We start from the raw sequence: 27,501 nt of genomic DNA on the forward strand, positions 1-27,501 counted from the left end.
TCACACCACAGTCTCTACGCCGATCAGCTTTGGTGTGAGGATCCGTGGGGTGACGCCGTTGTTCAGATCCTCCTCGAACTCCAATAACTGCCCCATAAAGTTAAGGTTAGGGGAAATGATTGGTCGTTTGCCTTTCACAAATTTGTAGGCATCCGTCATGGTCATGCGCGTGTGCTTCATTAAGTAGGCGATAACGATGGTGGCAGAGCGGGACACACCGGCCTGGCAGTGGATGAGGAGACCTTTTCCACACTGATGAGCTTCCTCTGGAAACAGGAAAGAGAGAAGAAAGTGAGAATTCTGTCAGTCTCTAAATCAGAAAGCAAAAAAAACCCAAAAAAACCCCAAACAAAAACCCCCGATACAACAAAGAGTAACTTAACGTAAAAAGTCTCTTTGTTTGATTAGAAGCACAGCAGTCTTATCCCTGTCATAGAGTCAGAGAATTGCTTGGGTTGGAAAAGCCCTCTAGGATCATTGAGTCCTACCATCAACCTAAGACCACCACAGCCATTAAACCATGTCATGAAGTGCCACATCCACAGGTTTCTTGAACACCTCCAGGGATGGTGACTCCACCTCCCTGGGCAGCCTGTTCAGTGCCTGACCACTCTTGCAGTAAAGAAAATTTTCCTAATATCCAACCTAAGCCTCCCCAGCACAATTTCAGGCCATTTCCTCTCTTTCTATCACCTGATACTAGGGAGAAGAGACCAACCCCTACCTCACTACAATCTCCTTTGATGTAGAAGGCAATAAGGTATCCCCTCAGCCTCTTCTACAGATTAAGCAACCCCAGTTCCCTCAGCTCCTCACCAGACCTGTTCTCCAGACCCTTAACCAGCTTTGTTGCCCTTCTCTGGACCTGTTCCAGCATCTTGATGTCCTTCTTATAGTGAGGGGCCCAAAACTGAACCCAGTATTCAAGGTGCAGCCTCACCAGTGCCGAGGACAGGGTCATGATCACTTCCCTCCTCCTGCTGGCCACACTGTTCCTGATCCAGGCCAATTCCCACCCAGTCAATCCTCCTTTGGGGTTTCAGAGTTACTGAATGTGACACACAGAGGCCAAACTGGCACTGAAAATCCTCACGTTTGCTTTTACCTCTCTTTTAGCCAAACTGCATATCGAGAGACATTGCTATGCTGCTTCCTGTGTGCTGTCAGGGAGCATTTATTTGGGAGGTCAAGGCCCATGATGAAGCAGCTTGGACTTCATCTCCACACCTCTGTCATAATACTGCTGCATTATGTCAGCCTCTCAGCCTCCCTGCCTTTGAAAGCAGGACAGCACCTTCCCAAAACCCAGGCCTTTTCAGATGCAATTCTAACAATACATCTGTTTCAAGTCCTCTGCTTTGAGACTTCCACTAAGTTACTCTTGAAATGAGCTTCAACAGGGCACTCTGCTAAGGCATCTCTGCAAAAGCAGGAGCTGGGTCTGGTTTATACCTCAGCAAGACTTAAGAGCTGGTAAAAGACCTCAGACTGATTCGAGCTCTGTCTGATTTACCTTGGTCACCTTCAGTGGTGTGAAAAAGAGATTTGCCACCCCTTCTGAAGAAGGGGAAGCTAAAGGGAGAGCTTTTTGCTCTCTACCTGAAAGCAGGTTGCAGTGAGGAGGGTGTTGGTCTCTTCTCTCAAGTAACTATTTGAAAGAAGAGGAAATTATCTCAAATTGCACCAGAAGAAGGTTTAGATTTTATATTTTGGGAAAAATTTCTTTACCGAAAGAGTGGTCAGGCATTGGAACAGGCTGCCCAGGGAAGTGATGGAGTCACCATTCCTGAAGCTGTTGAAAAAAACCCACGCAGACAGACATGGCACTTCATGGTTTAGTGGGCATAGTGGTGTTGAGTTGATGATGGCATTTGATCTTAAGAGGTCTTTTTCGACCTTAATGATTCCATGATTCTGTCTCTTCATGATTTGAGCAAAGTACTGCATTCTGCTGAAAGCTGTCACTCCAGAGCTTCTCTGCAAGCAGTGGATAAAGGAAGAGGTGGGCAGGGAGGCACACAAAAACACACATGCACTCAAAATTACACACTCACTTTCCATCAAGATATATCACTTAGAGGGATGCAACCTGGGCAGCATTTAGGGAGGACAGAGCCCCTGGAACCACATGCTAACAGGACATGAAAAAAAGAGGAGAGTTACTACCACACTATCCTCACCTCCCACAGCCTGCTTTTAAAACAGGAGATAAAATTTTCAAGGTGTGACATTTTAATCTATTTCTTTTATTTTAATCCACAGGAGCATGAATTTGCAAGTTTGGGCATGAATCCAACCCCACCACAAGTATGGTTCATCCTACCCCACATGTTCAACCTGTATTTTGAAAGCATAAATGAAGCCAGCTTCCCTCTAGACATTTTTAGCCTGTTAGTATTTCCAAAAGCTGAACCTCTCTAGCTCATTTGGACACACTTTTCCAGAGAGTTTATGATGATTTCACTTCCTATGGCTTTAGTCTTAGCTAAACCTAGGTTTGGTTGTGGGTTTTTTTCAGGGTATATTTAAAGAAACATAGGGTGATGATTGGCTGTTTAAGCATTTCCAAATCTTCTGAAGTGCAATTTAAAGTTTACCCTGAGGAAGGGAAAGCTGTGACTAGTTACTTTCCCTGCTGGTTAAATTTGCCATGGAGAGGAAGCTCTCAATGGAGAAATATTTGTCTATTAAAAATAAAGACAGACCCTCAAGCTGTAATTATTAAAAAGGAAAATAAAATGGGTTTTGAAACATTTTCTAAGCCTTTTCAGGGCAAGGCTATTTTCTCTGCCCTTGGTAAGGTCATAAGCCAAACACTATCTTTTAGTGGTTTGGAGAGTTCTAATCCTGCAGTTCATTGGGATGCTGGGAGCAGAAGTCTCCCTCCCACTCCCAAAGAGCCTCAGCTGAGCTTTGCAATTTCTTCACGTAAACTTAGCCTTACTGCATCTCCCCACCTTGTGGAATTCAAAATTTAAGGTTTTACTGGATTTCCTGGTCCAGTTTCATTTCGCAAAGAACCAAAGTGAGGTTACCTCTCCTCTGACCTCGGAGAGGGCTTCTCTTCACTCAAAAAAGGGAGGTCATGTTCCCATGCACAAAGTCATCAGCAGTTTGGAGAGCTACTAGTAGAGCTGGGATTGAGCTAGGAACACCAAAGAAAATTTGGCTTTAAGTAGAGACCCTTTGGCTCTCTATACTGTCCAGAAGCTCAGAGGCTCCCAGGAGCTCTCATAGGTAAGACTCAGGCTTTAGCACTGCCCCTCCATCTGAACTGCAGTGTAAGCAACCATTTGCCTGTTCACCTTCACTGGAGTAGCAGCATCAGCACATAGTCCCCCCCCTGCCAGCCAAAACACAGCCAGGCCAGGCTGATGAGCTGTCTGCTTCAGAACAGCCAGCCCCTGCCCACGCATACAGCCAGGGCAGATGGGCTCAGAGGAATATGCTGAGCTTGGACCTTGCTCTGGGACTGGGTCCCATGACAGCAGCCTAATCTTTGCTGAGCCTGAGAGCAACTCCAGAGAGCTAGCACAGACTGGGGGTAGAGTTTCAGGAGCTGTGAACCCACATCTCAAAGGCCATAAACACTGATAGATTGAGGGCAGGGAGGAAGACAGCTCTGCACCCCACTTCAGCATGGGGTCAGCTAAGGACTTAAGCCATAACACAGCACATTTCCTTTGGCTAGTCCTCCACCATAGGACCTGAAGCATTGGTAAAGAGTTAGTCCAACCTCAGCACAAGGAAATAAAACTACATGTCAGTGGTTGCTGAAGACTACATGTCAGTGGTTCCTCCCAGCATATTTCACAAAACCTCCTGGGACGTGTTCTTGTGCTGGGGAATCACAAGTGAGCGGACACTCACCATGCTGCCAAAGCTGTGCCCACAAAGACATAAAGGGATGAGGGAAAGTCCTCAAAAGCTTTCAGGATCATGTGCTTACGTCCTCACTGGCCAGCCTGGCTTAAAGAGGCCACCTGGCTTTAGCCTAGACGACCAACCAGAGCGGAAGCTGCCGCTGGCCTTGGCTGAGGGCTGTGCTGCATGAATCGTCGCAAGGTGACATTGCTGGGTCATTTCTTCAGCAATCTCCTCAGCATGCTGCATGTCTGTGGTGAACTCTCACACAGCCTACAAGCTTCAGAGCCTTATTAATACAAGTTTTCATCACAATCCACTCATCCATGCAGGCACTCTGAAGTTATAAATCTGACAGTAGAACAAGTGAACTGTGAAGCTTTGTCAGTTTTCTCATGAAATTAAGTTAGGAAAGCCTCAGCCATCGTTAAGAACAGTTACTATGAAAAACTGGCTGGAAGCCACTATGGAAACTAGGAACACAAATGCATCAAGAAGAGAGGCCTCATTTTCTGGGGTTTCCTGAATCTGGAAGTTTGGAGGTAGGCATCCCTATCAGTGGATAAAAACTGTGCTCCCAGGTTGCTCAACTACATATGCCAGAGATGAGAAGGAGTAGAAACATGAGGTGCTCAGCCTTGCTGACAACCTAAACCAAAGTCAGTATGGCTTTCAGCAGCCTTTAGGGCAGCCAGTGAAACATAAAATCCACTCTAGATTCTTACAACAGGTAGGAACACGCAGGAGCATTTCCAGTCACACAGAATCAACCAGGTTGGAAGAGACCTCCAAGATCATCAAGTCCAACTGATCACCCAACCCTAACTAATCAACTAGACCGTGGCACTAAGTACCTCATCCAGTCTTGTCTTAAACACCTCCAGGGACATTGACCCCACCACCTCCCTGGGCAGCCCATTCCAATGGGCAATCTCTCATTCTGTGAAGAACTTCTTTCTAAGATCAAGCCTAAACTTCCACTTGCACAGCTTGAGACTGTGTCCTCTCATCCTGCTATTGGTTGCTTGGGAGAAGAGACCGACCCCCCCAGCCGGCCACAACCACCCTTCAGGTAGTTGTAGACAGCAATAAGGTCTCCCCTGAGCCCCCTCTTCTCCAGGCTTGAACTGCTTGAAAACATGAGTTCTCCAGAAACATTTTGGGAAAGGGGAATTACCAATGAACTCAAAAGCCTCTTCGAAATACTGCCTGAGATTCTGCTTGTTGCTGTCAGTGGCGGGGAGCCGCTTGTAGTTGAACATTCCCTTCTCGTAGTGGTAGAGGGGCAGGTGAGTGGTGACGTTGATGACGTAGCCAATGTTCATCCTCTGCATTTTCTCCAAGTCCTGAGCATCGTGCTCGTTCCCGAGGAAGAGGAAGGGCAGGATGGGGGTGAGCTCAGCGTTCTCGATGTCCGGCGTGGTGGGGATGGACTGAGGTAGCGTGGGGGGCACAGCGGAGGCGCCGCCCCCTCCTCCCCCCTCTGGGCACTCTTGCAGCTGGAGGGAGTTATCGCAGAGGTTTTCATGGTTCTGCTTGAAACCGCTGAGTCCTCCTGGAAAGAAAGACCAAGCAGATACTTTGGTTAGGCACCCTGAGGTTGGTGATGCTTTGGACCAACCTTTTTTTGGAGCATACGCTAAGGCCTCCAAGAGTGGAGCTGGCTCTAGTGTTTCCACCGCCATCACCAAGACCAATGGTGGGCACGGTCACCAACAGCAAGGGTGGCATGAGTCAGCAGCGCACACTGTTCTCCCCTCCACGAGGCTGACAATGCCAAGAAACAGGCTTGGAAGAAAACACACCTCTGTGCAACATCAGTGTGCTGGGGCTGCCACACCTACAAAGTCAAGGGAGGAGGCAAAGTCAGCAGGGTAAAGACAAAGAAGTTTTCCAAGAAGGAAAACATCACCAAAGTGATGAGCTACGCTGGGGACACACAAGAACTCTTACAGTCTTGCAGAGATGTGCCATGGGAATCAAGTAATAAGGAACCAGCACACACAGAGCTCACTGCTAGGTTGGAGCTCACTGCTAGAGCAAAGCAGCGAGCCACCCAGCACAGTATTTTAGCTTTACCTGTCCACAGCAGATTTGCCCACCAGAAGCACCCATGCAGGGCACGCCCCCATGAAGGGGTGGGTGCAGCTCATTGCTGTGCTCCAGGAAAGGTTTTGTACACGTTTACGTAGCCAAACAAAAGAACACCACTCCTTGTAACCTAACAGCCACCAAGGCGCTCACTCAACACGTGGCAAACAGCTCTCCTTTTTCTGCCCTGGCTGCCTGAAAACATCTAGCAAGCGTTATTTTTAGGATATAAATACGGATTGGGAAATGGATCTGAGGGGGGAGGAGAAGAGTACAAGTCACTTTTTTCAGCTTGTGTGTCCCTTGGCTCTATTGCACATCTTGCTGGCTTTTTCAAGCAGCATTTTCTCCCTTCTTTCTTTTCTTTTTTCCCCCCAAGAGGGCAGTTCCACAGAACCAGGGCCAGCAAACCAGACCTTCTTTCTACACCTCATTCAGCAATTACATCAGCCCCAGGCTCCCCACCTGCCTGGTTTCCATAGTGATGAACACAAAGCACACAATGACATCAGCTGGCATGACATCAGCTCTTTGAGCACAAACAATACAAGAAGAACTACTTTGTGTAAGGCCTTTGGTAGGAAGCAGCGGCGTTCCTGGGAGCTGCTGATGTAATGCTAACAGGTGGCTCCTCCAAAAGAAAAAGGCAGAAAAAGAGGAGAAATGCAACCATATATCCCCCCTGCCTCGACCACAAAAGCACATGGTGATGGTCTACCAGGATACTTGCATGCACTGCATTGAGTCGGGTCAAGTTTTCAGACTCTACTGTACTTGAATGCAAGCCAAAAGAAAAATCACAAAAAAAACCCCAAACCCAACAAAACACACAACCAAAAAACAAAACCAACCCGGTACTAGAAGGAGCTACATTAGCCAAAGTAAATACTGAATGTCACCACCCCAATAATGTTATTTAAAAATAAATAAATAAAGGAAGAAAATAAAAGGAAAAAAATGGATTTGTTTGGGGTTTTTTTCATGCTCTTTTACAGTTACCTAAGTGAAGGAAGATTTTAAACCAAAGCAAAACATGCTGTCACATGGCAAAGAACTTTGCTCCTTGTGTCTTGAGTGCTGTAACTCCGAATGTCCACACACCTGTGCATGGGGTGGGACACACCCAGGGACCAGATCAATGGCCCATAAAGCACAAGTTGAGTACAAGGCACCCAGACTAGACTATAACCCTCTAATACGTGTCCTTTTTAATGCCCAGACTTCATACATTGCTAGTAATTCACTTTCCCATAAATTCTTGGATTGCCATAAAATTCTGAAATTTCATAGCCTGAAATTGTGCCAGGGGAGGTTTAGGTGGGATATTCAGAAAAAATTCTTTACTGAAAGCATGGTCAAGCATTGGAACAGGCTGACCAGGGAGGTGTTCAAGAAACGTGTGGACGTGGCACTCTGGGACATGGTTTAATGGCCACGGTGGTCTTAGGCTGATAGTTGGACTTGATGACCTTAAAGGTCTTTTCCAACCAAAACAATTCTATGATTCTATGAAATGGCAGAGTACTTCCCTTGCCTCAATGGCATGCTTGTCTTCAGCTGTTTGCCCTTGTCCTGCAGACAGCAGAAAGGGATCTGCCTTAAAGATCTCTACTTGTGAGGTTGTTACAACAGGGGAGTGGGGTGGAAAACAGAACAAGAATAAAAATCTGAGCTTGGCTGCCAGTTGCACCACCTGGTCTTGACAGAGTCTGGAAAGGCTCAGTCTATTCATGAAAACAATACTATGGTCCTCAGGCTGAAGATGTTTGAAGTCTCATCCAGACCAACAGCCCCAGCCTAGAGTCTGGATGAAAGGCTAAGCCCTAACTCACAGTCCTGTCCTCCTGCATAGGAAATCAATCCATTCTGCTTCAGTACTGCTCTTTATACAATAAGCAGAGCATGAGGAGATTCCCCAGCAAACCCCTGAAAAAAAAAAAAGTTACTTTAGTGACTCCAGAGCCAACACTTATTTTCCACCTCTCCTACTGCCTTCTGGGAGTAAGCAGACATAGGCAGAGGCAGGATTCCATTGCTTCATCACTCAAGTGCATACATACAACAGCTTCATCCACAATTTCTTTCCTGACATTCATCAGTGAAGAGATCACCTTTGCTAATGTCAGTCCACATCCCTCCTCATTCTCCTCCCTCATATGAGGGACCATGTAGCTAAAACGTCAATTCAAGCAATATGTAAAGTACCACAGCCAAGCAACCCTCACAACAAACATCCTTGAAACAACACCTTACTGAGGAGAGTATAACAACCTAAACTGGCTCAGATGTGAGCAGTGGGGGACTGGATCCTCAGAAAGGATGCAGCAAGATGCAGTCTTGGGAAGGAAGCTGAACTCTAAAGCTCAGCTTGAATCTGCACTGCCATACAAGTCATGCAGGTCCCAAAACAGGATCCAGACATCTTAGGAACAGTGTTCCTTTAATCCCCTCCTGCCACACTCACCACATATGATCCTTGCTCCTAGGTAATTTAGGAAGCACTAGTGTAATTTAAGCACTCATGTATGCATAACTCTGAGGTTTTTCTACAGTTTAATAAGGCTAATGCCCAAAAAAGGTCCAAGCAAAGTTCATTATGAGCAGCCAGAAAGAGTTAAGGAGAGATGAACTCTCCACATGAAAGTGAATAGAATGTACAGGATATTCAAGTGCATCTGTATTACTTTGTCCAGCAGTTGCCACTTCAGCACTTAAAGCCTTTGTGCAGCAGGTGACAGAAAAAGCTGTACCTGGAGAGGAGGCCAATGCACAGCTACTGCAAGCCTGGTCTAAGAGCTGATCCATTAAACTCAGCAAGGACCAAAACATAAACTCATGGAACTGTTTCAGTTGGAAAAGACCTCTAAGATCATTGAGTTCAACCATCAACCTATGACCACCATGGCCATTAAACCATGTCCCAAATGCCATGTCCACACATTTCTTGAACACCACCTCCCTGGGCAACCTATTCCAATGCTTGACCACTACATATCACTGCTACTGACAGCAGCTCCAGATCACAAGGAAGCTCAAGGCACGGATGCAGAGACTCCACTTGTGGGTGTAAGAGAACTTGTTTTGTGGTTAAGGCTGCTCAAGCACTTCCAAACTCAGGGCATGAAGGAAGTGTTAGAAAGCAGTAACAGGGAGCAGAGAAGAGAAGCACAGCCTGGCAGAAGCCTCTCACTAGCACAAAACTACACTACATTTTAGAGGCAGCTTTTCAGTTCCTGCTTGCAAAAAGCCTTAATCACATACAGAGAGGCAACAGAATATGGCCACCTAGAAAGCCCATTAGCATGCATAGCAACATGCATCAGCAGTTCCAGCAACAGCCATGAAGCCTGGACTCAGACATGTAGCCACCTTCAATGACAAACCTAAAATGCCAACAGCTAGATAAGCCACAAATGCTCCCCTCTACAGAATGTCATGCTTGTAAACTGTCTCTTCTAGCTTTAAACACACCACACAGATTTAATCACCATAGTACAGCTGAAAGCTTGAGACACCCGGAAAGCTTGATGCAGCTCAGGCAAGGATGTGGAAAACATCCCAAGAGCTTTTATCTACAGGGTGCTCCAGGCAGCTGCCAGGCAGGCTTTCAGGGGAGCTGAACCTACCCAAATCCAAATGAAGCTGGACATACAAGGGTGTCCAGCACACAGGGGAACCCAGGGTATTTCTTCTGTAATGAAATAAGTCAATGAAGCAGGAGAGGCTGAGAGACCTGGGGCTTTTTAGTCTGGAGGAGACTGAGAGGGGATTTAATAAATGTTCATAAATATCTGAGGGCTGGGTGTCAAGAGGGAGGGGACAGGCTCTTCTCTGCTGCACCCTGTGATATGACAAGGGGCAAGGGATATAAATTATAGCACAGAAAGTTCCACCTCAACATGAGGAGGAACTTCTTCATGTGAGGATCACAGAGCCCTGGAACAGGCTCCCCAGGAAGGTTGTGGAGTCTCCTTCTCCAGAGACTTTCAAAACCCATCTGGTTGCATTCCTGTGTGACTTGTGCTAGATTCTATGGTCCTGCTGTGGCAGGGGGCTTGGACTCAATCTCCAGAGGTCCCTTCCAACCCCAACATCCTGTGACCCTTCACAGCAGATGGCCTTGCCTGCTATCTAGTGGAACACAACAGAAGACTGAGGGCTGTTGCTCACCACTGATGCAAAAGCTATTTTGGCAGTTATCAGCGTGTGACATCTTCCAGCATCCTGCCCTGACAGAGCAGCTAAGGCTTTGGATTGTCTGAGACCTCAAAACTTTTGGGAAGTTTCAAATCAGTACTGTACATGCTCCAGCTATTCACACGTTTGCTCAAGGTCTCTGCAACCATCTGCACGTAAACATCTTGCTTAATGTTCTCCAAAATACCCTGCTGATCAGCACCCAGGCAGCAGCTGCACACAGATTTCCCAGCCCCACAGCCACCCAGGAGCCCAGGGCTTGCACCAGCACTACGAGGCCAGGTGAGCAGCTGGACAGAAGCCAGATCAGCTCTGAACAAATAAGCATGGTGCTTGCACAAAAAAAAATATCATGTCAAGCATGGTGCCTGTCATTTGCTATCAGGAGAGGGCAAATACGATGCAAAACAGGCACAATAGGTAAGGCAGGAGCTAGGCAACCAACTCTTTCTTACAAAGGACTATGACCTTGCATTAGAAAATCATTTTCAGCCAACAGCAAGGAAAAAAAAGAAAAAAAAAAAGCCTTACCTCAAGCTACAAACATTTTATACAAGAGGGGTTTGTTTGCTTTTTGTTTAGCTTAAAGCTTATTGCTTTAGTTTGGGGGTTGTGGGTGGGTGGGTTAGGGGCTTTTTTGTTTGTTTGTTGGGGTTTTTTGGGGGGGTTTGTTTTGGTTTTTTTGTGATTGTATTTGTTGAGGTTTGTGTTTTGGGGGTTGTTTGTTTGCTCATTTTGTTGGTGGTGGTTTGAGTGATGTTTTTGGCTTTGGGTTTTGGATTTTTTTGTGTGTGTGTGTGTAGTTTTTGCATTGTTTAAGGTGAGATTCAGAACTAAAATTCAGGGAGTACTGTAACACATGCCTTCCTTCTCTGTGTCTTCTTTGGCACTTCTTTCAACCCACAGTGCAGCTCCAAGGCTGGGTGCTACTTGCAAACTAGGATGTGGGATTACAACATGTTTCAGTAAATTTGCAATATGTTTCCTATCTGGAAACAGGACCTTACCTCCCAGGCAAGGGAGTAAGTGACCTTGTTCCCTCTCCAGGGAGAGAGCTCAGAGAGGCAGCTACCGTGAGACACCCTCACCATAAAGCAATACCTCTGCATTACTTCATTGTCCTGGCAATACTTTGTTCTGAGCATGGCAGGTACTGGGTGTTCCCACCACAATTACAAACAGGAGCATATTTTCAAAATCATGACAGACTGCAGATGTGGGTTCCACATTTAGAGAGAACACGTGGTCCTGGGAGACAAACAGACCTTTTATACTTTCAGCTTTCAGAGCTGTCCAGGCAGATTTCTGGATCTGCTCATCCTTGATTACAGTATCACAAAGCCATAAAAAAAACCCACAAACCACACACAAACAAAAAACAACAAAACCCCACAACAAAACCAAAAAAAAAAAAAACAAACCAGACACACTCAAGAAGAGAAGAAATCCCAGGATGCTGTGAAGCATCAGCAGAGATGATGTTCAGTCTGTAATTGCCCCTCCTCTTGAGCTGCTGGGCTCTCAAGGGGAGCATTTGGTGATACCAGGGTTCTGGCCACCAAAAGCTTTACTCTCTGAGGAACAAAATGAAATTTTAAAGCACCCACTCAGTATGTGCTCTCTGTCAATACCAAAACCAAACCCAAGCCCCTGTGGCTGCATCTGATTGCGTTGGAGGTTGAAAAGTTGCAGTGAGCATATGGGGTGCAGGTCAGAGCCACTCCAACAATTGGTGTCTATCTGTTTAAGATGACGCTTTGAGTTTGTGCAAGTACAGCCTGTTCCTTTAAACCTGTGACCTCATTTATTTACATTACTGCAGAAAAGCACTGCCAGAAGCAACAGCTGATGACAGTCTCATGTATTTTTCCACTAAGACAACAATTAAGCTGCTCCTGTGTTATTAATGAACAGATGACTTTGTGTCAAGTTAATTCAAACTGCAGGATGCCTCAAGGTTAAGCGAATGCAACTCCAGCATGTAAAAATAGAGACCAGGTACCCTCCAGATGCTTCATCCATCCAGTGCTGTGCCCTCCCTTAGCCTGGCAGGATGGTCCAGGACCCGTGCCTACCCCCATGCTATGCCACCAGCAGCATTCTTTTCCATTGCACCCTGTGATAGGGTAATAGATATAAACTACAGCGCAAGAGGTTCCATCCCAACATGAGAGGGAGCTTATTCACTGTGGGGGTCACAGAGCACTGGCACAGGCTGCCCAGAGAAGTTGTGGAGTCTCCTTCTCTGGAGACTTTCCAGACCCATCTGGATGTGTTCCTGTGCGACCTATGCTAGATTCTATGGCCCTGCTCTGGCAGGGGGGTTGGACTCGATCTCCAGAGATCACTTCCAACCCCTAACATCCTGTGATCACTTCAATGCAAGCATTCAGGCTGCTCCTGTACCATGGGCAGGACATGCTATAGACTGTAGCACCATGCTCAAGCAAGATGCACTTACCTTTGAGCATCACACTTGCTTTGTCATTTTCTTTCTCCTTACTGTCACATATTGGGATTGTTCAACCTGGAGATGAGACCTCATTGCTCTCTACAACTCCCTGAAAGGAGGTTGTGGTGAGGTGGGGGTTGGTCTCTTCTCCCTACTATAGGTGACAGAACAAGAGGAAATTGTGCCTGGGGAGGGTTAGATTGGATATTAGGAAAAAAATTCTTTACTGAAATCAGGCAGTGGAAGAAGTTGCTCAGGTCTCAGTCTCTGGAGGTATTCAAGAAACGTGTGGACATGGCACTTTGGGACATGGTTTTAAATCAGAGAAGATTTAAAGATTTAGATTGGATATTAGGAACAAGTTCTTTACCATGAGGGTGGTGGAACACTGGAACAGGTTGCCCAGGGATGAAGTTGAGGCCCCATCCTTGGAGATATTCGAGGTCAGGCTTGACAAGGCTCAGAGCAACCTGATCTAGTAGAGGATGTCTCTGCTCACTGCAGAAGGGTTGGACCAGACAACCTTTGGAGGTCCCTTCCAATCCAAACCATTCTATGATTCCATAGTTTAACGGCCATGGTGGTCTTAGGTTGATGGTTGGACTCAATGATCTTAGAGGTCTTCTCCATCCAAAACAATTCTGTGATTCTATATTCTTCACCTCTGGCTCAGGCTACGGTCCCCCCGAGCTTGAGAAGGTAGGTATCATTGCTTTCCTTGCACTGACCTTCACATAACAGGTTCACAGGGGGCTGAGACTAGCTGAGATCATTTGGAGGCAATCTCCTGTCCACAGGTCACATCTGTGTTAGGAACGATTATTATGAAAGGTGAACCAGCAAGGTCCAGCATGGAGGTGCCAAGGGACACTGCTCCCATCTGACACAGGTATGCTCTTAGCAGCAAATCCCTCACAGCTTGTTTGCTTCCACCAAGGAAAAGGCAGTTGTACAGGTTGAAGCAGAATTCAGCCAGTATAGGCCAAATCCACACCCAGGATGTCAACAAACACCCAGATCACCTCTTCATACCACTGACCAGCACAGCCATGTCTGCAGAAGGTCATGGCTGTGCACAAAGGATCTTGTGTTTGGGCCACAACCAACCCAAAAAGTCCACTACCTTATCTCCAACACCACCAGATAACAGAGTAAAAGCAGGAGAAAAGTATCTAACTCTCCGTATTTCCTCTGCAGTACTCCCTTAGCCTCAAGCAAGGGTAGGTCTGCTGGGTACCAAAGGCACTAGTACAGAGGACATAAAGACACTGAGGGTGCACGTGAGAAGCATGGGAGCTAAGACCAACCTGCAGTGGAACATCTAGCAGTCACACTTCCCCACAGCTGTTGCTGGCATCATTTTAGCCACAGCAAAGATGGTTCATGGTGCACAGGGGGACCGTTCTCTCTTCACCCTGTGATGCTGAAAGGAAGGGTGCTCAGATTTCCTGAGCAACAAGACAGACATTTTTTTGTCCAAGCAGGGCTCTGCTGGCTGTGGTGAAGAACTGTGCTTCTCACACCAAGCAGATCATCCTTCATTCACCAACACAGATGTCTTTCTTCTCACCACAGCTGCTGCTGAGCAGTGCTCAGGACATGCCCTTACTTCTGTAGAAAGCTCGATGTGGTTAAAAATATTGTATTTGGCCCACATAGCAGGAAGCTGAGAAGGGCAACTCCCTTCTGTCAAAAGGGGTGGAGACCTATGAGACCACACTCACCCAGGTGACGTTAGGAGTTGTTCCCTTAATTTCAAGGAAATTGTGGTTTGGGGGTATTGTTGTTTGTTTTTAAAACACTGGAGGGAGATTTATGTGAAGACAAGCCCACAACAGAAGGGAGCCCCATCCTTCTACTATACAAGGAGACCAGAGTGACACCAGGACTGATTTGCACATTACTGTTCCTGCTGTTAAAAGAAAGGAGGGGAAATAAAAAAAAAAAATATCTATCCTTTTAAGTATCCACATTAACCTCAACTCCCTACATTGCTCCTGTTTTCCAAAATGAAAGGCCTGACAAAGTTTTTCTTCTTCTCCTGCTCCTAACAAGTCTGTCCTTCTGGTCCTGCAAGCATATTCCTCACCTGTCCACAGGAGGTTTCAAAGACCCATTGCAGGGTTTAATTTCCCTGTCACTCACACAACATTCAGCATCAGCCTTGCTGCAAAAGATTAAGCTTTAAACAAACACAAAAAAGTCAAAGTAAACATAATTCACAAAGAACAGCTTCCACCTCGATACACTCAATCTAGTTCCTCCCTCTGATCAAACCGCCAACAGCACTTTAAAAAAAAAAAAAAAAAGGCAAACCCCTTCATTCTGGAGAACTTGCAAGGTCAGGTTTTTTCCATGTGGGAACTATCCCAAGAGCTCTGTTTGTACACAGTTCTGGCCTAGAGGACTTACAAGCACATCCTTGACGATCACTCTGAGGTCCCCTTAGAAGTCAAGAGCATGAAGCAGGATAAAGTGGAAAGGTTTCCCCTCAGCACTGAGGAACATGCAGGCATGTTTGCATTCTTCTAATTCCATCTCACAACAGCTCACACCTCTGGCCACAGCACATCCTCTCCCACTGGCCTTTGCAGTGCCTGGTGTCATCTACTTTCATTTTGTACTTTGACACCAGGCACTGAGCAGCCAGCTGGCCAAGGGATAAATCTTAAAAGGGCAGGAGAGAGGTCACTGAAAGCCTCTTCCCTGCTGTATGGAGATTTAGGCTCTGCCCAGCTCCACTCTCAGCTTCTGTCCAACCACCACTTCCTCTCAACTACATTGTCACCTCCAATGCCTTCCACACCTCAACATGACTTCCTTTTTGCTCCTCTATCAGCTCTCAGCCCTTCTCCTTTCTTCTGGGGACAACTAGATCAACACAAGAAGGACACTAAACTCTTGGAGCAGGTCCAGAGGAGGCCACAAAGATGATCAGAGGGCTGCAGCACCTCCCATATGGGGACAGGCTTGAAAGCACTGGGGCTATTCAGCCTGAAGAAGAGAAGGCTCTGGTGAAACCTTACAGCAGCCTTCCTGTACCTAAAGGGGGCAAGAAAATTTGGGAAGGGACTTTTTACAAGGGCTTGTAGTGATAGGATGAGAGGGAATGGCTTTGAGCTGGAGGAGTGGTGACTTTGACTGGATGTAAGGAATTCCTTACACTGAGGGTAGTGAGACACTGGAACAGGTTGCCCACGGAGGTCATGCATGTCCCTCCCCAGAGATGTTCAAGGCCAGGATGGACGAGGCCTTGAGCAACCTGGTCTAGTGGACAGTGTCCCTGCCCATGATGGGCAGCTTGGAACTAGATGATCTCCAAGGTCCCTCCCAATCCAAACCATTCTATGATCCTAATTAGTTCCAATTAGAAAAACAAGTTTTTACTTTTTAACTTTTTTTTAAAACCTGCCTAATGGAAACCTTCCCTGGTAGTTTTTTGGTTGGTTGGTTGATTTTTCCGTTTGTTTGTTTTTGTTGTAGGGTGGTTCGGAGGGATTTTTTGGTGTTTGGTTGGGGTTTTGTCACCTTAAACTCATTTTTTTCCCCACCCATCAGACCCTAAGTTTTGGGTCCAGGCCACCCATGCAAATCCCCCAAATCCACACCCATGCAAGTCCCTTCCTTACCTTACTCACCTGCTTTTTCCAAGAGACACCACTAACTTCTAGACTACTCACCAGCATGTCCAGAAGCCACTGTGTATACTTATGGACCATATCTCTGAATTCAAGAGATTCAAGACAGTGGTTCCAGCTTGAAACTGGAAATCCCCCTATGCTGAGCGAGTGCAGAGTCTGCCCATTGAAAGAAGAAGTAGAAAAAGAGTATTTGCAGGAAAATAAAGCACATGACAGCGTCCTTCAAAGCATGACAGCATCCTTGGGGAGCAGTCAGGAAGGTGAAAGAGGAGAAGGCTTGCTCTCAATTTCGGTACAAGGATTAAGCTATACAAGAAGGCAATTAGGAACAAGACAAGAAATAAATCCCACATCCCAAACACACTATGGTGACAATGCTGCAGCCACAGATGAGGATTGGCCTTAGCCTCCCTGGAGGGCAAGCGTTTATAGCAGAAACTCAAAATTAGACACATTACAACTTCTCATAGCAAAAGTATGTGCTCCCCTGGGGATGCAGCCTAACATGAAGTCCAATTAAATAATCACTGGAAATGTCAGCCTAAACCCTGAAGGAATACATACTTCTACTGTGAAATGCTCCCACTGGAAATCATATTAACAAAAAGGTCATCAAGAAATGCTAAAGCTATGTACAAAGGAGGCAAGGGAAGTGGGGGGGGGGGGGAGGGGAGAACGAACTATTTTAATGCAATAAAGATACCACAAATAGTTTTATATTGACCAAGAGCTATGAGTGTTTGCACAGACAGAGGTACAGCAGAGCAGATTCATCCAAAACACCCTGTTTGGGTTTTAATCTATTCCCAAGTCTATCCCTGATCATCACCATGCACATCCCTCAAGCAGCTGGCCTGAAGACGGTCAGCAGCAGGTGGTGTGGTGGCACACGGCATGAGCACAACGCAGTGGCCTCTGGCTCAGCACATCTGGACGGGTAGAAGGTCCAAGCACAGTGTCAGACATCTGTAATCCTGGATGTGTAGGAGTGGATGTTTCTGTTTCATTTGTGTGTTTCAGAGAACACTGACACCTTCATGGTTCAGCTATCTATTCACCTCACCCTTCTAAGGGCAACCTCTCCAGGACAGTTTCTTTCTAGCAACAGAGCAGGCTACTTAATTTCTCCTGAACACGAACACAGGCTTTTATCCAGTCAAAACCACTGCTCCTCCACATCTGGAACACCAGCAACAACTGCATTAATATAAAAGGAAAAGTGGGTGCTGATATACCACAGAAATGTTTGACAGTGCCATCCATTCCTGCTGGATTTAAACTCTGAAAAGTGAAGAATTTCTGTCCTTTTGCAAGACATAATTATAATAATAGAATCAGAATTGTTAGGGTTGGAAGGGACCTCAAGGATCATCTAGTTCCAACCCCCCCTGCCATAGGCAGGGACACCTCCCACTAGGATCAGGTTGCTCAGAGCCACATCCAGCCTGGCCTTAAAATCCCCCAGAGATGAGGATTCCACCACCTCCCTGGGCAACCTGTTCCAGTGTCTCATCACCCTCATGGGGAAGAATTTCTTCCTAACATCCAATCTAAATCTACCCATCTCTAGTTTTGTTCCATTCCCCCTAGTCCTGTCACTACCTGATATCCTAAAAAGTCCCTCCCCAGCTTTCTTGTAGGCCCCCTTCAGATACTGGAAGGCCACAATAAGGTCTCCTCAGAGCTTTCTTCTCTCCAGACTCAACAGCCCCAACTCTCTCAGTCTGTCCTCATAGAAGAGGTGCTCCAGCCCTCTGATCACCCTCATGGCCCTTCTCTGGACACATTCCAGCACCTCCAGATCCTTCCTGTAATAGGGGCTCCAGAACTGGATACAGTACTCCAGGCGGGGTCTCACCAGAGCAGAGAGGGAGAATCACCTCCCTCTATCTAATAAGCAATAATGATAAATTTAAAATAGCAATAATGACATTGGCTCTAATTTGACACTTACCAGCAAGTTACTTCAAAGGCACACAAAGAAAACCCAGAGGAAACAAAAGGTGCTATCTCAACATATCCCAGTGCCCAAAATAAAAGCAGCAAACTACTGGAACTAGCATGGTGCAAACCAGCCCCATTCTGACCCAACTTTCAGGGCCAACCCTGATGGAACTTAAATCCCAATCTTCATGCTCAGGCAGGTAAGGCTAGACCCTAAAAACACCCAAGGGGCAAGAGAAAGCTGGCCCATTTTGCATCTCTATGTTCCAGACTGAATGGAAAGAAAAAAAAAATCCAAAAGACATTTACAGAATCCAGAGCTAAACAGCAATCAAGCAAGGAATCTCTTCAGCAAGATCAAAACCAACTCAGGTCTCCCTGCCTCCACATGTGACCAAAACTAATGTTTCCCAGGAAGCATAAGCACTGTGTTACCTATCCCTCTACAGATATCATGCTGCCTGGCAGGACCTACCACCTATGAGCCTTAGACTAACCTGAAGTCAAATAATCATATTAAGTGGCTTTGCAGCTAAAAGATGCCAGCAAACACTATGCAGAAAAAAAAGAAAAAAAAGCTTTTTCTTAGTTTCCATCAACTGAACAATCAGACTCCCATCATCTCAGAAGAGACCCAGAAGAATTAGAGCCCATTATTACCAACACAGTACTGGTCAACTGCTCTAACAGATTTCACTTCCAAACTTTAGTCAACTGCCTACATAAGGCTTCGACATAATAAACTGGAGACAACTAACTTGACTGACATGACAAAAGTTATCCTCTGTTTTCTAAAGCTCTTTAAATCCTTGTTAAAAAAAAAAAAAAATCATGTGTGGACAAGGAGCAACATTTTTTCTTCTTTTTGTTACCTTTAATTAGAAGTGGTTCTTCTCAGTTGCAGGGAATCAAGCAGGAATTAACCTGCTTGTAGAATTGTTAAAGCTAGAGGACAGTAAATGAGCTGGAAATCAACATGTTCACATCACTTCATTATATTCTCTTAATTTATTTTTTTTCCAGTTTCCTCCTTTGAAGTCATTATCTTGGAAACAGAGTGATGCATATGTGCAAAGCAGCATCTAACCTGAGTGGAAGCAGTGGCTCCCAAGTCATGCCACACACTGAACACATTCATGTCCCCCCAGCAACAGGTGATGACAGATTTACAGTCACCCTGACTGTGCTAACCCCAGACCCCTCTGGTAGGCACAGACTACTGCAGGGACACATGGGCTGGCTGTTCCTCAGCCAAAGGAGCTGTGGATGTAGCTGAGCTAGACAAGATGAGTGTTGCCCCAGGCAGCAGCAACCAGAGACTCACAAGAGGTGGCTCTCAGACCTACATGGTCTCAGTTGCTCCCCATAAACTTGCTGGCTCAGATCTATCTGCACACACTACCCTGGGACATGCTCTTGAGGGCATTACTAAGAATAAGTGCCAGGAGACCCTGATCTAGTGTGAGGTGTCCCTGCCCACGGCAGGGGGGGTTGGAACTGGATGATCTTTGAGGTCCCTTCACAACCCTGACAGTTCTGTGAGATCATAAGCTTGGATCCTGGCCTCTTCAGTGGGAGTGGAGCTTTCCTCTAAGGAGGAGGTAATCTGCTCACCCAAGCAGAGAAACACGTGGAAACAAATCTCAAATTTGTAAAAGAACAAATACTACCTAGAGGCAAACCAGAGCCTAGAGTTTATCACCGTTCAGGGAAGAGGGGAAGGGGTCACTCCCTCCTGCTTTCTGCAACAGTCAGCTGTGCTGATTCAGGGCACCACCACGACAGCAGACGAACCTAGGTCAAGTACACTTAACACTGATGGCAAGAAAGATGAGCTCAGTGTTCCAAAAGGTGTAAAGGACAGGGGAAAAAACAAACAAACAACCCACACAAAAAAAATAGGCAGATTAAAATTATTTGTCCAAGGCCTCTGACCAAGTCTCTTGTGTATGCTTAGTCACAGAGCAAAAGAATAACCACTGCACAGTCTTGGTCAGGGCCCAAGGCTGCCCCTCTATCTAGGCACTGAATTATCCCTCTAGCCAGCTGACACTGGAGAGAGACTTCTCCTGTCTCCTTCCCTCTTCTTAAAGCTCTAAAATGCTGCTGTACAATTCCAGAATCAGGTCAGCAACCACATACCATAGTGACACAGGGTCCTGGGGAACTGACACCTTTCAGGGGAGGGGAGGACACACCAAAATTAACCTCCAGAGCTGAGATGCTTCCAGACCTAAGGTTGCCTTAATTGTAGATACTAAAGCAAAGAGTTTCCTGTACTAAAAAGTCACAAGGCATTAAAAACCCCCAACCCCACAGCTTCACTGATGAAGCTACTCGAGCACAGAGCACTGGATCAGCCACCCCACACACAGACCACAAACACCCTGGGACTTTCCAGCCGCTGAAATAATCATGCTGAACCCCACCATGCTGCTTCCTCACAGCAGCCCCCTGTTCTGTCTCCACACAGGGTGAGCTGAGACCCATGGCAAAGACTGGTGGCTGAACCCAAAGGCTCTGGTACACCTTCATATACCATGTCTCGTACAAACATCACCGCTATAACCATCAGCATTCACTGGATCAAGCACCAGAAAGCACTTCTATCCAGCCTCCTCTCAAAAGGACTCTGCCAACTCTTAGGTGAAGAGGTGAAAGGTGACATCCATGATAACTGCTGCTCTTCTTTAAGCCCCAGCATTCCAAACACCTTTGTGATAATGAGAACCTCCAAAAAAAAAAAAAGTTGCAGTTTTACATTACAGAGGTCCTTAAAAATAAAAAGCCACAACCCTGAAGACAGATTCAGGTGAGTATCTGGAAACAAAGCTCCAGGCAAACAACTACTCACAATAATTCAGGTCAGCCTTGTGATTTCTGTAGGCAGCACACTCTCATGCCCACCAGAGACTTCCCAACAAGGCCAAGGCACCACACATAATCTTATCTTGCATTCAAAGGGACAATGCATTAGGTCATCTTCATAGATTACCATTATCTGCTTGTTTAAACAGCATGACTTCTATAGCCTTGCAAGCCCGTGATGAATGTTTGATAAATACTTCCGTTGTGGCTGGCTGGCAAACATGCAAAACAGACAAACATTAAGAGCATGTCCATGTTGCTCCTATTTATGGCATTTCTTCACTTCAGAGTTAATTACAAAAATAAAACTTAAAAAAAAACTAATTATAATGTGGCCTTTCACCAAGAGCAAAAAGAGGGAGAGTTATAACCCAAAGGTAAGTGGCTGATCCTCCACTTCAAATGCATCACAAAGCCAAGGTAATCTCACTAAAAAGTTTGTGCTTCTAAGCATGGTAAAAAAAAAAAAAAAACCAACCTTGGTTGCTGTTTTGGAAGAAAGTGCATTTGTTAACATCCAGAAGACACCACTCAAACCTCAAATACAAATCTCTTCCACCCTGAGCCCCTCAAAAAGGCTGTGCTCACCTTAAGAACAAAGAGCCAGAAAACACACCAGCAAAATTCTACTAGCAGTGTCTCACCTTCAGCAATGTAAGGGTAAAGGCAGCACACGAGGCATTCAGGTAATTATAGCCCAAGATCTACCTAGCAGGAACACTGCAGGGGACATCCCCTCAGTTTAAAGAGAGCTGGAGCCATATTTGTCTTTACAAGCATCAGAGATATTTGCCTAGTACAACAGTTTGCTTTAACTCTAAAATTTAGTTTTCAAGGATATGAGAAGTTAGAACAATTAAAAAAAAAAAAAGTAATTAAAAAACCCCAGATCAATCTCCTTCCTGTTCCTCTTTCCAAGGCACCATCATTGCTCTCTTCCCCACCAAGGGCTGTTGAAATGTGACTGGCACTGTGCAAACCAGCACTTCAAGCTCAGATGCTATCATCTGGAAAGACACGCTACACTTTGGGTTCCTGTTGAATAGGCAAAGTTTAGAGGTACACTCCTCTGCAGAAGCATCCCCTCAAAAAACAGGAAAAGACAAAAAAAGGTCTCCAACCACACTATTGCCCCAATTTATGTATATGGAAATGCTATAGAAACACACCCAGCCAATTTTCAAGTATTACAGCCAATACCTATTCCATATTTTTTTTCAAGCTCCAGCAGGAAGAGTCTGAAAACTGAGGGTGAAATCTCAGCCCTAACACAATCAGCAGAGGTTTGGTTTTTGTTTTGTTTTGTTTTTTTTCCTCCAGGGACTGATGGGGCAGATTTCTCCTGCAGCGCTGAGGGAATACACTTTAGTTTTAAACACATTGGAAGCTTCACACGCATTACTTCACGGTTAAAAAATACACATTCCCCTATTACAACCATGACCTAATAATTATTCAGTGGAGATCTCTGGTGGAAATAAGTGCCAGGCACGTGGTTTGTTGGTCAGCTGAATATGTGGACCATTGTGTTAAGTTTCACTCTCAGATACATTTGTGCAGTGTAATCCAAACAGGGTTTAAAGTAACAGACACTGACAAATTATATTTATTATCATTATTAATTATATATGTGCAGCAGATTATGATCAGGTCAGGTATTCCAAAGGCAGTTGATCACACAAACATGGGACAACAAAGAACAGGTACTTATTCCTTTTATAGGTGTCTCAGGCCCTCTGTAGCTGTTTCAGCTTCACTGATATGTGACTTTGGTGTGGTAAGAGATCTGAAGCTATTCTTAGACAGTGGCAGAAAGCATGAAGTGGTTTGCTGGCAGGTTGTATACTCCCTGCTATAATGAGAGCAAGTCACTTCATTTATTTCGCTGTTAGCTAAGCAATGAGAAGACTGAAAGCCAAAGCATAAATAACCTGCTCAGACCAGGAACAAGAACAGAGAAGCAACCAGTTGTTATCACCACCAGCCGGCTCTTCCCCATCCCCCTTGAAACAGGCTAGCCACCAGCTTACACAGCACAGGGAGGAAAATAAAGATATTATTTGCCAAATGACATTTCGCACCTCTGCTTTCAAATTAGGTGTTTTCCTGCAGGCAAACACAGTAGCTTTTTAAAATTAAGCACAAAAACCTCCATGGGTTCATGAGGCTCCCACTGCTGGGGCACAAAGGCAGAAGAGGAAGGGCAGGATGAAGACATTACCACTAGATATCGGCCAGGGAGACAAAGACAACTCCTCCTGTGTTAAGATCTGTTGAAATGCACTGGTATAGATGCTTCAATTTTTATTTTCTGTAGATTTAATTTAACTTGGAAATTAGATAATCAATTCTAAACCTAAACATTAAATTCTGGGTAAAAATAATACTCTTCACCTGAACGCAAATGGATTTCCCGTTTCCTGTTTCTGAGTACCACTACCAAACTCAAGCACACAAACCCCCAAGGCTCCAGGGCACTTTCACTATAAACTGAGATGCTCAGGGAAGGCAGAGATGCTGCAGTGTTGGGTTTGCCAGAGGGGAAGGGGCACAACTGCACCAAGTAGGGCCAGGGCTGCTGACATCCAGCCTGGGGCCGCACTCACCATGCTCTCCCTCCCCAAATTCAGCAACAGCTTTGCTATCAGCCTGAAGCAAAAGGGACACTGGACTCAACACCACTTTTCCCTCATCTCTTTCCCAATACTAAGAAAATAATAAAAAGCATCCACAAAAAAAGGAAGCCTTTAGGTTTCACCAAGCATGCAATACCACAGTCTAGTACAAAGCTGTGGGGAAACACAGAATAATTTAGGTTGGAAAAGACCTTTAAGATCATCCAGTCTAACCTATTTCCTATGTGGTACACAGACTGAGCAGCAGCTTCAGCCCTGACAGCTTAGGCTGCTAGAGGCCATGCAGCAGCACTGTGAAATACATGTTTGATATTTGTTTTTTTTATTTAAATAGAGGGGTTATGCCTGTCTCAGGCACTGTTGTACCTTGTGAACAAAGAAATAAGCAAATCTTTTCTTCTGAAGAGCTTAAATCAAAATTATGCAAATGTTCCCTGTTAAAGGAAGCAGCAAAAAAAGGCAGGGATAGGAAAGAAGAACAGAGGTCTTAATATCTACCCATGCCATACACACAATCCCCATACTCTCTTATCACATTGCTAGTCTACATATTGGTCTGTTTTAAATCAGGCCACCTCCTTTTAACTTGATCCTAACAGGGTGCACCATACATACATTTATCTATAGATCACAGACCAGCCTTTGGAAACAGCACAAAGTTTCTCTGTTGCTTAGAACAGATTTGGGCACCTAAAACCTAAATGCATGTAAGGCTACGTCGCTACCCCCAGCGGGCTGTAAGCCAAAGCTGTAACTCAACCCTCGGCTTTGCCGATCGGATTCGCCCCACAACACGACACCGTGCCACAAAAACAGCAACGGGGCCACGGGCTGACAGGCAGCACCAAACATGGAGAAGGTGGCACCAGATCAGGGGGACATAAACTTGGACAGCCAGGCTAGCAACCAGTGTTTGCAAACACAACACGGGGGATCAGATGGGCCAGCAATAAATTAGGACTGGATTGCAGCGAGCAGGAGAAATCGCTCAAAATAACAGAGGCAAAGAGGGCTCCCCAGCTACCCCCTGTTTCATTTCAGTGCCTGAATCCAGGCGCACACACAGGCCAGCTCCTGAGCTGCTGAAGCATAACGGAAAAAACTAGTGAAACTAAGTAACGGGGGCTTCTAGCTCCACTCCTGCAGCTCAGAAACTTAGCCATGGCCGCCTTAAACGCTGCTTTATCCTGCACTCGACTCCAGTTGACCTCAGTTTGAGCCCCACCTCAGAGGGGAGACGAATTAAGGTGATCGGGGGGAGTTCCTCACTACAAACTTCTCCATGTGAGGTCTGCTCTGGCCCAGCTCATCACGACATTCAAAAAGCAAAGGATTTGGGCTTCCTCTGCCTTTCAGTACACTTCCAGATCTGCTGGTTGGAGAGGGGACTTCTGCTAAGCAGGTCTTTGAGACAGATGCTAACCTTTCTCAGTGGCTGAAAATGAAAAACGGCCCAAGCAATCCCACAAGCATTCAGTTAAACCAAGCCCAGCACACAGGGGTGGCAGCCAGCATGGGGAAGGTGAGAGAAGGGGCTGCCCATGACCTTCCCAGCCCCATCTCAGTCAAAATCTTACTTCAGATACTGGAAAAGCTGCCAGTCTAAGGTCCACAGAAGCTTTGGCATTTTCAGAGAGACAGGAAAAACACCCTCAGCATCCCACTTTTCTAAAGATAGGAAGGCTTCTAGACTACAACCATGCATCTTGTTGCAAGGGCTGTACAAGAGAATAAGTAACACCAGAAATGCAGGACTTCAGCAGTAATCTCACTCTGCAGAGCACCTCTTCTCCCTCTTTTACAGGTGAAGGGCACCATCATGATCCAAAATACTCAATAAAAGCACACTGGAAACCTGCAGCAAGCATCAAAGCAAGTTCAGCATGACCATACACTTGCTGGGAGCAAGCAGAAAGTTCAGTGCAGTGTTAAGCTTCCACAAGACACAGCTCCTTTAGGAGCATTAGCGATGAAGCTAAACAGAGAAAGGGGATAAACTATCAATCTAATCCATTCTCCTGCCATCTCGTAAGTTGTACAGGAAAATTAAGTTAATTAAGCACATACAGTATGAGCTAAGCAACAAATCCTTCCATAGCTTCTCAGTGCAACGGCCAGTCTCTGCCAGCCACTCCTCTGAATGGTATAAACACACAGGGGAAAAGGAAATTCAATCTAGAGAGCAGCACTGTTATAAACAGGGGGTACAGAATAAAGCTAAGCAAGGGAAATTTCCTTGGATGCTGCCTGAATTGATGGAGCTTCTTTCCCCCAAAAGATTAAAGGGATAGAGCAAACACCCCATTAAAAGAGGAGTCCTTACAGGAAAACCATATACACAGATTAGCATGCACACCATAAACACAACACTTTCACATCACATTTTAGATAAAGTATCTCCCTCTGTCCACTATAGTGACCCCATACCACCAAATCAAGGGCTGATTGCTCCTCAAGTTTTGCTGACTGGTCCATGATGCAATGCCTCAGGCCAAGTGGCCTCCCTCATCTTTCCACCTCACTTCTACTCTTCCACTGCCCATCTCCAGCACCTATGAGTTCAGTTTTATATGGACTAAAATAAGACTGCTAAGTAAAGGTCAGTCTGAGAACCTAAAAGAGAAGTGTATCCTCCCAGACCTCTGCCCCTTGGGTTATAAATACTCAGAGTAAGCACTGGGGGAAATTCTTTGTCTGCACAGACAGATACCAGGAAGCATATTTCCTCCTCCTTCCAGTTCCCACTCCCTCCAATACAAAAGGAGAACAGTCAGAGAAAAGTAGGCATCTCCCTGCCATTGGCTCTATGATTTGTCCATAGAAGACACTCACTTTGACATTGGTGGCTTGAGGCATGCAGGCCTCTAGAGATAAACAGGCACTTTCAAAGTTCAGCCATGAGTCAGGCTGACACTGGAGTACAACCACTGCAAAGTGAATCATGAGACTGTGGGCAAAAGAGAAGATTACCTTTTAGGACTAGAGGTTCCTTGCCTTCTCGCTTGAGTGACTCCAACACTATGTGGAGTGGCTGGGAAGGCATTACTCTGCTTGGCTCATTGGTATTCTCATCATAAACTACGATTTCTTTGGAAAAGATTCTCTTGAAGGAGTCCTTGCCTTCACGGCAGGAGATCAAGTCCAAGACCGTGATCTTGCCCTGCTGGAGCCTTCTCCGGCTGATCTTGTCAGAACAGTTAATGTGGACAGCCCCTTGAATGTGGCTCTTATTATACTCCATGAACGGCCTGCAGTCAATGATGACAGGCCCTTGATTCTGTTGGTGGCTCTTACTGCATTTGGTCATCTTCTTTGCCAGATCATTGGGGTAAATGATTTTGATGCTAGCGAGTTGCTTGGGGGTGCCTGAGACTGGACTCCCCACTCCACCCAGCGGGCTCAAGCTGCCAGCGTTCTCATTGCTGTTGACCATTTGGTTGGCAGGGCAGGTGGTGGAGGCTCCGGCGATGGTGCTGCTGGTGCTCACTTGAGTTTGGGCCTGAGTGTCCTTGTCGTACGTTGCCACAGTGCAGCAACTGGCACTGCTGCATCCACAACTCAGGGAGCGTGCAGAGCTGTTAGATGAGGGCATATACGTGAGATTAGCAGTCTTTAGGGACACGATAGCTGTGCTGAGCAGACTGGAGTTGCTCCCACCGGCAGAAGAGGCAGATTCAAGATAACTAGAGTCTAAACAAAGGTTGAGATCCTGAGGTCTCACCGGCCTCGAAAGTGCCACTACTACCCTGTCGTCTAAAGGAGATGGAGGCATGAGGAGGCTGAGCACTAGCAAGTTATGAAGAACTCA

At 45.9% G+C, this 27,501-nt stretch overlaps 1 protein-coding gene across 1 annotated transcript; it reads right to left on the reverse strand.

Annotated features, from left to right (window-relative positions):
- DUSP10 (dual specificity phosphatase 10) lies at nucleotides 1-27,465 on the reverse strand. Its single transcript, XM_054399164.1, has 3 exons — nucleotides 26,664-27,465; nucleotides 5,042-5,419; nucleotides 1-266 (listed from the first exon to the last, which is right to left on the reverse strand). Exons 1-3 carry the CDS (start codon nucleotides 27,463-27,465, stop codon nucleotides 1-3), a joined length of 1,446 nt encoding a protein of 481 aa, XP_054255139.1.
- Between the last annotated feature and the right edge of the window lie 36 nt (nucleotides 27,466-27,501).

Source organism: Indicator indicator, chromosome 2, assembly GCF_027791375.1.
Source record: "Indicator indicator isolate 239-I01 chromosome 2, UM_Iind_1.1, whole genome shotgun sequence".
Taxonomy (NCBI): domain Eukaryota; kingdom Metazoa; phylum Chordata; class Aves; order Piciformes; family Indicatoridae; genus Indicator; species Indicator indicator.

Excerpts from the sequence above, each read along its gene's own strand:
- DUSP10 (XM_054399164.1), bottom strand. The coding sequence starts at position 27,465 with ATGCCTCCATCTCCTTTAGACGACAGGGTAGTAGTGGCACTTTCGAGG. Across the intron at positions 5,420-26,663 it reads GGAACCTCTAGTCCTAAAAG|GAGGACTCAGCGGTTTCAAG; the intron begins GTAATCTTCTCT and ends CTTTCTTTCCAG. Across the intron at positions 267-5,041 it reads AGAGGCTTTTGAGTTCATTG|AGGAAGCTCATCAGTGTGGA; the intron begins GTAATTCCCCTT and ends TCCTGTTTCCAG.